We start from the raw sequence: 11,149 nt of genomic DNA on the forward strand, positions 1-11,149 counted from the left end.
AAATAAGTAATAATATGTAGGTGCGCCTCCTGAGGCTTCGATGAATTAATGAAAGAGATTTAGAGGCACACGAACGTATAATAAAGATTATCAAAAGGAAAGTATTTACAATGGAATAATTATTAAACTAGGAAAAGGAAGGAAATGAGTTTCGCGCAATGGATAGAGTTCTGTTCAGGACCGCGTCGCCGGAAGGAATGTCGCTCCGCTTCTCGACTGGCCTTCTGGGCAATTCAATATGAACTCGAATACGCCGCGCAGTTCCACGCGCCCGGTGTGCAGATGTTTACAGTATTGCCAACACGTGGAACCGACTGCGGCTAGCGGGTAATGTCTTATCTGGACGCTACACTACTCCCCCGCCGAGACCATTGCCTGCTATGGTCGATAGTGATCTGGAAATCTTACATATCGTCCACTTCGCGTCATTCTGACGGTGCTCGGTTCAGGCTCTGGTATTGTTGATGCTTGATGGCTGTTGGATGTGTCCTCATTTATAGTGTCGCTGGTCATGAAGGCCGGCTTCAGTCGATCGATGGTCACGGTGTTCGCTTTCCATTTAAAATGATTCGAAAGGTCTTGTCACGTCTCTCGAGACCTTGTACGGGCCTGAGTAAGGGGACTCTAGCGATCTCTTCGCGTGCCCTTGACGAAGAAAAAACGTACTCGGCCGTGCTCAACTCTTTCGGGATGTAAAAAGGTTTCTTCGAGTGATGACTGGCCGGGACTGGGTTGAGTTTTCCAATGTGGTCACGAAGTCTGGCTGCGAAGTCCGTGTAGTCGACCGTAGTGCCCTTCGTAGGCGTAAAGAATTCGCCAGGTAGGCGTAGAGGTTCCCCGTAGACGAGCTCTGCTGCTGAAGCTTGTAAGTCGTCCTTCCAAGCGCTGCGGATGCCCAGCAGCACCAAGGGTAAGGCTTCAGCCCAGTGCGTATTGGAGTGGCACATGATTGAGGACTTGAGCTGGCGGTGGAGTCTCTCAATGATCCCGTTGCAGGCCGGATGATAGGATGTGGTAGGCCGGTGCTCTGCCCCGAGGATGGATGACAAGGTGTGGAACAGCTCGGACTCAAACTGCCTGCCCCTGTCAGTGGTGATTTTGACAGGGCAGCCGAAGCGGGCGACCCAGCCCGGATGAAGGCTCGCGCGCAGGTCTCCGCTGTGATGTCAGCCAAGGGTAGGGCTCAGGCCAACGGTGAAGCGATCAATGACCGTCAAGCAGTATCTGTAACCACAAGAAAATGGTAATGGCCCTACTATGTCCATGTGGACATGTGAAAAACGAAGTGATGGTGTGAAATGATGATATGGGTGATGACGTATGACGTGAAATTTTGTTTTTCTGGCAATCTGTGCATTTCTCTCGCCCAACGGCGACAATCTCTGCGTATGTCGGGCCAGACGAATCGTTGCGTCACCAATTTGACAGTTGCGTTTGCACCTGGATGGCTCAAACCGTGCAATGAGTTGAAAGCTGCACGACGAAAGGCTTGAGTAAGGTAAGGTCTTGAATTACCGGTGGAGATGTCGCAATAAATTTCGAAATTATTTTCAAAAGATTTGATTTTCTTGAGATTCAATGAAGACGATGATGATGATGATGATGAGTCAACTTGAAGAAGCGCTTGCAGTTCAGGATCTTTATCTTGAGCGCGTGCAAGGCTTTCGTAGTTGATTGACCCATTTATTTCTTCTACTCTTGAGAGTGCGTCTGCAACAACGTTATCTTTTCCCGCTACGTACCGTATGTCCGTACTAAACTGTGAGATGAAGTCTAAGTATCGGAACTGTCTCGGTGAGCATTTGTCTCTAGCGGTGGTGAATGCAAACGTCAAAGGTTTATGATCCGTATAGATGATGAAGGGTCTGGCCTCGACCATGTGACGAAAATGTCTGATAGCGTCGTATATAGCCAGCAGTTCTCTGTCATACGGACTATACTTCTTTTGAGCAGGATTCAGTGGTCTTGAAAAGAATGCTAGTGGTTCCAGGCTTCCGGTGCTGCGCGCTGCTGTAAGACTGCGCCGATGGAAACGTCTGAGGCGTCAGTGTGGATAGCGAGCTCGACGTCTGTCAGCGGATGAGCGAGAAGAGTGGCTTGAGAGAGAGCTTGCTTACATGACTCGAATGCATGCATCATGTCTTCTGTCATCTCGATCTCTTGCGTTGGCTTCTTCTTCGGACCGGACAGTACGACGTTCAAGGGCGCTTGCAAAGCTGATGCACCTGGTACGAACCTTCTGTAGAAGTTGAACATGCCCAGGAATCGTCTGAGTTCCTTGACATTCTTGGTACAGGGTAGTCTTGGATTGCTTGTACCTTAGACTGCAGCGGACGGATCCCCTCTGCGGACACTTCATGGCCAAGAAAGGTGATGTTCGTTACACCAAACTCACATTTTGCAGTGTTGATGAGGATACCATACTCTGACAGTCGACGAAATAGTTGATGGAGATGTTGGTGATGCTCTTCTGCGTTTCGAGAGAAGATCAGAATATCGTCCAAGTATCCATAGCAGAAATCCAGACCTCGCAGCGCTTCGTCCATGAAACGTTGAAACGTTTGAGCTGCGTTCCGGAGACCAAACGTCATGTATGGAAACTGAAACAGGCAAAAGGTGTGATAATGGCTGTCTTCTTGATGTCATCCGGATAACTGGGATCTGGTTGTAGGCTTTGACAAGATCAACCTTGGAAAATATTGTACTCCCGGCGAGTTGCTGCGTAAAGTCTTGAATATGTCGGATCGGGTACTTGTCTGGAATCGTACGCGCATTAAGGGCACGGTAATCGCCGCATGGTCGCCAGCCGTCATCTTTCTTGGGTACTAGATGAAGCGGAGAAGACCATGGACTCTCAGACTGACAAGCTGTACCGTTCTGCAGCATATCCTCGAACTCCTTTTGTGCGATCTTCAGGCGATCCGGAGGAAGGCGTCGGGGCTTACTTGCAATCGGCGGGCCAGGGAGTGCGTATATGATGCACGTATTATGCTTGGGTACCTTTGGTGTACCTGAAGGTCGGGTGATGTCGGGATACTGACGTAGGATCTCGTGGTACTTAGATTCCCCTGACATCACCTTCACTGACGAGATGTCTTCGGATGTACCTGGGGTTGGTACTGCAGCGGAAAGAGTAGTGTGGCCATCTATAATGTTGTTTTCTGCAATCAATCATATATATTAAAGAAGGACAAAAAATCAACACCAATGATGGTTTAGCAACGTCTGCCACAACGAATCTCCAATTAAATGCTCGCCGCAAACCAAGTCAAGTTTCAGTTGCACCGAACCGTAGGTAGATATAACTGAGCCGTTCGCCGCTGTTAACTCGTAGCTGCTCTTAGGTCGGTTGCCACTGAGTGACGTGCGCGGGTATACACACAAATCCGACCCGGTGTCTACTAGGAAGAGAAATTTCGAGGAACGGTCCATTACGAAGAGGCGGCCCGGTTTGGTATGGCAGTCGTTAGCCGCTACTTCCGGCTGCCGTCGAAGTTTTCCGACCCAGGGTAACTGCAAGGTCTGTACAGCGAGTAGAGTTTGTCTCCAAACCTGTAATGGTACCAGCAGATGACGGGTCTCTTGGTTTCGACGCAGACCGTGACCGCGCTTGACGTCGACTGGAGTTTTGTTGCGAGAATTAAAACGCGAGCGCGATCTTGAGTGCGGTTGTCTACTACTGAACTGCGCTTTGAGCGAAGCAATTTCCGATGTTAGTTCTGCCATTTGCTTTGCCATTGCCACGAAATCTGAATTTGAAAAATTTTGCTGTCAGTGTCATTTTTTACGGAAAATATTTGCGGTTCTTGTGGTACAAGATCGTGCACTTTGTCAGCTAAATCCGCGAGTTCATCTAGCGTTGAATTTGGCTGCGATGCGATTACGACCTGTAAATTTTTCGGTAACCGGCTTGACCATACGGTGCGCAAAAAATCATCCGTCACTGAAGTTCCAGCCAAAATGCGCAGCTGGCGTAAAAATTGCGATGGTTTCCTATCGCCCATTTGCTCACCTTGTAATAATTGCAGCGATTTCTTTTCCTGCGACAATGACAATCTTGAAATAAGCTCGGTTTTCAATTTGACATACCGGTTTTCGGCCGGCGGAGAATTTATGATATCCTTGACTTCTACCGCGTATTGATGTTCCAACTGACTAATTACGTAATTGAATTTTGTAGAATCAGCGGTTATTCCCGACAAAGAAAATTGCGCTTCCATCTGCGAAAACCAAAGCGCAGGCTCTTGCGGCCAAAACGGCGGCACCAGTGTAGGTGCGCCTCCTGAGGCTTCGATGAATTAATGAAAAGAGATTTAGAGGCACACGAACGTATAATAAAGATTATCAAAAAGGAAAGTATTTACAATGGAATATGAGACTAGGAAAATGGAAGGATATGAGTTTCGCGCAATGTATAGAGTTCTGTTCAGGACCGCGTCGCCGGAAGGAATGTCGCTCCGCTTCTCGACTGGCCTTCTGGGCAATTCAAATGAACTCGAATACGCCGCGCAGTTCCACGCGCCGGTGTGCAGATGTTTACAGTATTGCCAACACGTGGAACCGACTGCGGCTAGCGGGGTAATGTCTTATCTGGACGCTACAAATAGAATCTGAATAATGAAAAAACTTTATAAATAAATTTCGCTATATTTACTTGGTGTTTACTTCTTTTGTCCAGTGCCATCCTTTGTAACTATTTTCACTAGTGTAAGTCCTCGACGATTCGTTTTATTGTTTTCATTGTCAATTAATGAAAAAAAAGACGATCTTACAAATTAAATAACCATTACGAATGCACGCCACTCTTCCGGCGCTGTCCGCCGAGTACCGCAGAAACGGCGCTTGCGCCCCCTCCTCGCGCCCGCGTCGCTCCTTTTTGCACGGCGAATAAGGACAGCAGCGTATTTCTGGCTTTACTCCGCGTTAGAAGTGAGATATACGTAATTGTGGCTTTTTAAAATTATTTTTTTACTATTTAATAAAAAAATATTAAAATTATAATTTTAAGTTATAAACATGTATCTTGACGTGTAGAATTCAATTTTACAATAAAAACTAAAAGCCCCTATGGTGATAGTGGCTCTTATCGTAGGATACGACGATATATGTGAACTATGCCGACAAAACGGTACAATAAAAATATTATATTGTTTTCTTATCCAACCTTACACCATATTAAATATAACCACCACACCACCACCAACCACCACCATATTAACCTTACACCGTTGGATAGGTCTTTTAAAACCATTAGGAGGTTGCAAAAACGATTTTTCGATTCAGTGATTTGTTTGCAAAATATTCAACTTTAAAGTGCAAATTTTCATTAAAATCGAGCGTCCCGTCCCCCCGCTCTCTAAAATCAGGAAGTATATCAAACTTACAAGGAAAACTATAACGATTAAGTTTTCTTGAGAATTATTAATAGTTTAAGAGTAAATAGCAGCCCAAGGTATAAAATACACATAAACTTGGAATGTTCCGTACAAAATACGAAATCCTTAGACAAATATTACTTTTTTTTTCGTAATGGCTACGGAACCCTATTTCGGGCGTGTCCGACACGCTCTTGGCCGGTTTTGAGATATTGAAATTTGAAACGACAATGCCGGTTTAGCAATTTCTCTAAGTTGTTAGGTTATGCGATGTCTGAGTTAATCTGGGGGCACAGTAGTATCCGCGCCAAGACGAACAATTACTATTATGAATGAACATTGCTCTGTTTGTAAGAAGATAATGACCTTTTTTACAATCACAGTAACGTTTAAAGGGTTGTTTTAATGTAATAATGAGCGGTGCCGGCAGGGCTACTACGAAACTCGAAATTCGTGTCGTGCGGTCCCTCTGACACTTATACTATTTAATACGAGAGCGAGAGGGACGGTACGATACGAACTTCGAGTTTCGAGTTTCGTAGTAGCCCTGCGGATGCAGCGCGCCACCGGCGGTGCTTTACGAGCGCGACATCGGACGGCGCCGACGCATAAACACCCGGTTATTGCTTCCTCGGAGACACCCACGACGTCAACTCCTCAACAGTGCGGAGTTTATGCCTGTAGCAATCGGAGCAACTTATGACCCTGTGTATGTTATTTCAGTAATATTGTTACTATGGTGCTCGTTCAATCATTGTAACTCGTTATAGCATCGCAGCCCTTCAGTGCTACTGGATCTCGCCCACACTTCTTCAAAAATCATCACATACATAACATGAGTGAATTTTTCACATCATCATCATAATCAGCCGCAGAACATCAACTGTTGGCCATGGCCTCCCCCATAGACCTCAGGTCAGAAGCGGCCTGCACCTACAGTGAGCCTGCGGCTTTGTCCAGGTCGTCCGTCCATCTTGTTGATGCGTGCTACGCTGCGCTTTCCGATCCTCGGTCTCCAGTCGAGAACTTTTCGGCCCCAACGGACACTTGTTCTCCATGCGGCCTGCCCATTGCCACTTCAATGAGCTAATTCGCCTACTCTCGATCTTCTAAATTTTTAACACTGCCATTGAACTCTCTTGAATTAACCAGTGTGACTGCTGGCGCCACCTAGCGCGTCTCCCGCTAACCAGCCGCTCCAAACCGCCGGCACCGCGACTAATGCGCCCGCGCATAAAGAGCCTGCTGCTATGGCCGATAATCGCCCCGAGATAAGCTCTTTTGCATAACATTGAAAACATTTATGACTTCTAGCTTATCATGGATTAAAGAAAACAATTTATTTTATCGTTTCTCGTTAAAATAACTTCAACATTTGGAAAAGTTGGATTGAGGAACCGCACGTAGTTCCTTATTATTAAGCCCAGCTTAGACTTTCGGGCAGAATTTTTAATTTTGCATTACATTGCGGCAATCGATTGCGCACTACGAACTCGTTAGCTTTGCGCTCTCGCGATTCAATGCAATTTGCATGATTTTTTTTGAAGGTCTAACCCGGGCTTTATGTGAGGCATGCTTGTACGTACACTGGCCCTAGCAAATAGTATATAATATGTGACGCAAGTACTAAGGTACTTATGGTTCATTACAATGAGAGATTTTTCGCATCAGTCAGGATAGTCTCTCTTATAATATTTTAAAACTCCCCAAATATACGATTAAAATATAATTTCAGTCAATCATATGAAATTAAATTTATATGTAACTACTACAACAATCACATATAAGATTGATTACAGATTAGCAGCAGTGCAGCAGCTCGTTTGCCACCCAGTCGAATAAAAGAAAGTGCCCCTTAATAGTCCTACAAAAGTGTACATGCCTACTATAAAATTCAAGTGTTACGTTGTTATCATTTTAGATTTTACGACTTTATTGTACCTACGACTACGAGAAGATTAAAGAATTTGACGACCTCAATTTCGATATTTAGAGCATCTCTTCAATTCTAATTGTAAAGAAGAACGATTTTTTAATAATGTCGACAGTGTAGTTGAATATTCGATATTTTCATCGATTGGCATCTAAGGCATTTTAGACGCTGAAATAATGATTGTACTACTTAGATAAATATTTGAGTGGTTTTATATTCTACACTTCGAGATTATGTACTATTTCAACTTTAAATTTAGTTTTTTGTGTCATATTTGGATCCAATTTTAGAAGTCAAATTTAATCTACTCACATTGGCCAATGCAAGTACAGTTAAAGATAAGCCCCGGATTACGGCAGGATTGAATTCAATTTCTCGTTATTTTGAAAGAAAGTTGTTAGTTACCTTAAAAAAACAACTATTTAATTATCGCCACTTATCGTTACTGCTAATTTTAGATATTACGTCAGAAAATAATTAAATCCATACTTGAAAACAATCCAATCGCATGCATCCATCATGCGATCGCGATATCGATAGACGGCGGTAATCGCGCGCGATCTCGAGACAAACATACAGCGCGAGCAAGTGCACTATGAATAGGTTTGTACTTACTTGCTTATTGAGACATACATATGTAAAACTTAGTAAGTTTTTTTTAAATTCGAAACTGGACTGCGGATGACCGAAGATGGAGCTTACTGTTTCAATAACAGCAATCCACCTTGTAAAACAGACCGAAAAAAATTCCATTCTCTAGCCACAACTCTTTCTTTCTTTGTCAGAGTGGTTAGAGAACATGACTACGAAGCTTGAGGTCCCGGGTTCGATTCCCGGCTGCGGCCGGGGCAGATATTTGTATGAATAATACGAATGTGTGTTCTCGGGTCTTGGATGTGAAATATGTCTTTATCTATTTATAAGTATGCTTATCCGTTGCCTAGAATCCATAGTACAAGCTTTGCTTAGTTTGGGACTAGGTCAATTGGTCCCGTGATATTTATTATTATGCTCTAGCAGTCCGCGTTGTAAGAGATGAAACAAAGCGCTTTAACTTAGATTGATTGCTTTTAATCAGGCGTTACTTCATGGAGCTTCATATTAGGGATATATCACGTAGTGATTAGATTCTTTTTGGCAGTTAGCAGTCGTAATGCATTGTGTAACTCGTTCTCGAACATTAAACACATGAAATTAAGAGATAAGAAGATAATCGAGCTGAACCCAAAGGGATCTCAGCAGCAGGAGGGAGTAGTTGTTCAGTGCTCGAATTGGAAACCAACCAAAAACGAAACCTAAACAAAAAAATAACAATGAATACTTCTAGCAGGCTTATTATTACAAGCTTTTATTTAGTTTCACCTGTCCCGTTGCCTGTCTGTCTGTCTGTCTGGTAAGTAATCAAATCTTGCAAGTAAAACTTGACCAACTTCAAGTAGTCAGATTGACTTGAAATTTGGAATACATAATGTAAATCGCGTGACAATACAATAATCTAGTAGTGACATCCTGGTAGTCTAGCCAGGATCGTCTCCGCAGGACAGAACTCTTCAACGGTTAATAGCATAGACTTGAAATTTGGTATGCAAATGTAGTTTGGGTGAAAATGCAAGTACAGTCAACAAAAGTACAGTCAGCGAAAAAGCTTGTATTAAAAATGTTTTTTTATGGTTATTTAATGCCAAGTTTGCCCCTCTGGGTTTCGTTACACTATTACAGATCTGTTCACTCACGAAGGCGCGCCCCTCCACAGCTAATTATCAATATGCACGAGTAAATCTCGTACTAACACGTTGTCTTATATATAGTCTCGTGACTGACGGTACGCTTGCGACTGAGGATACGTTCGAGCTACGCACACATAGCACCTTCGTGAGTGTGATCTGTAACAAGATTCTTTATAGATATTTTGCTTAATAAAGTACGCCGTACACTGCATTTCTATCATTCAAATACTGTTGATGCAGTCAACGCGATCTGTGTTTCCGAGACTGACTAGGTTAATGACCTCTCAGCAGATAAAAATCCGTGGCAAGTAGAGTATCGGCGCACCGGCGCGAACCAACAGCCTGTGAGATGCAAATCTGAGCTTTGCTTTGTTGCAGCCTACAGCAGGGCTACTACGAAAGTTGAAACTCGAAGTTCGTATCGTACCGTCCCTCTCGCTCTCGTATTAAATAGTATAAGTGTCAGAGGGACCGCACGACACGAACTTCGAGTGTCGAGTTTCGTAGTAGCTCTACAGGCTCGGGTCGGAGCGGCTCACGGAACCCATTGCGTTAGCTGAAGGCACACGACGCGTTTAATTATTGTGAAACCGTTTTATGAAGAAGAGAGAGATTTTATCCCATGGGTGTCATATTGCTCTAAGAATTGATATATGCAGGGCGGTTCCCTAATTTCGTAACTGTTTAATATGGACGAATGTTTCTTTTTTTTGGAAACTTTAAATGTTTCAGGATTAATATAAAACTAACCTTACCTAATCTATAGGGTCCTACAGTACAGAGTAATCTTAAGTTATATCCTGAATAGTTTACAGTTTCAAAAAAAAAATCCAAATCCATAATACAGAACATCATCATCCCATCCCCATGCTATGGTCCCCGTTACAAACATGCTGACTTAAGGTGTTGACCACGCGGCTTGGTGGCCCTCCACAAGGTGGACTCTTTTTGGAGCCGGAAGGAGTCTGAAAAAGAAATCGTTCATGAATCGCTCTCCTGCGGGAACTATGCAACGAGACTATATGTATACCTAGTGCCATCCACGAAGAGGCGTGATTTTGTCAAAATCAGATATTATTGACATTGTAATAAGAACCACGGCACGCGTCATCGTGAATATATAACTCTACCTATACTTTCGCATTTGTTATAATACTATGTAGTAAGTAAAGATGAGAAAGAATAGGCTTCTCCCATTACGAGTAATATTACAAATGCAAAAGTATGTAAGTCTATTTATTTGTTACCTCATAACGTCAAAACCGCTGAACCGATTTGGACGAAATTCGGTATAACTGATAGTTTGAGTCGCGGGGAAGTACATAGGATAATTTTTATCCCGGAAAATTTCATAATTCCCGCGGGATAGCGATAAACAAATTCTACGCGGACGGAGTCGCGCGTAACAGGCTAGTATTAAATACGAACTTATTGCGTATTCAGCCATTGAACTTGTCTTCAATGCAATCGTCAAAATAGGTTCGTGGAGCTAGACCGGGGGATAATCCGGCGGGGCTGGGTCAGCTCAGCGGTGCCGTAACGAGGCCGCATCTGCATTCCGCGCCCGCCGCCATTTGTTATTGGATTCTGAGGTCTGCATTCACGGCCAGGGATGGGAGGACAGGAACTATGGACAAACATTTTAATTTCCAGACGACCAGATGGCCTAGTGGTTAGAGAACCTGACTACGAAGCTTGAGGTCCCGGGTTCGATTCCCGTGTCGGGGCAGATATTTGTATGAAAAATACGAATGTTTGTTTCTCGGTCTTGGGTGTTTAATATGTATTTAAGTATGTATCTATCTATATAATTATATTTATCCGTTGCTTAGTACCCATAACACAAGCTTTGCTAAGCTTACTTTGGGACTAGGTCAATTGGTGTGAATTGTCCCGTGATATTTATTTATTTATTTATTTATTTTAATTTCGTGAAAAATGGACATTCTTCATTGTGTAAATCATCGTTCAAGCCTGTATATGTTTAACTGGCTGGGAACAGACCTCTCAGAATGATGGCGCAGTGCTGATTGGGAATTTTACACACACAGTTGAATGGCTTCTCAGGTAACCTGCATTTCCTCAAGTTATTTATTTATTTATTTCATACACGA

General features: G+C 43.6%; 1 protein-coding gene across 1 annotated transcript; it reads right to left on the bottom strand.

Moving 5' to 3' along the window:
- Nucleotides 1–539: 539 nt before the first annotated feature.
- Nucleotides 540–1,879, bottom strand: LOC141441267 (uncharacterized). Its single transcript, XM_074105935.1, has 2 exons — nt 1,743–1,879; nt 540–1,158 (listed from the first exon to the last, which is right to left on the bottom strand). Exons 1-2 carry the CDS (start codon nt 1,877–1,879, stop codon nt 540–542), a joined length of 756 nt encoding a protein of 251 aa, XP_073962036.1.
- Between the last annotated feature and the right edge of the window lie 9,270 nt (nt 1,880–11,149).

The sequence above is a fragment of the Choristoneura fumiferana genome, chromosome 23 (genome assembly GCF_025370935.1).
Source record: "Choristoneura fumiferana chromosome 23, NRCan_CFum_1, whole genome shotgun sequence".
Classification (NCBI taxonomy): Eukaryota; Metazoa; Arthropoda; class Insecta; order Lepidoptera; family Tortricidae; genus Choristoneura; species Choristoneura fumiferana.

Coding starts and splice junctions, on each gene's coding strand:
- LOC141441267 (XM_074105935.1), bottom strand. CDS start 1,879: ATGGTCGAGGCCAGACCCTTCATCATCTATACGGATCATAAACCTTTG. Junction 1,159..1,742: donor CAGTTTAGTACGGACATACG/GTACGTAGCGGG, acceptor CTGACATCACAG/CGGAGACCTGCGCGCGAGCC.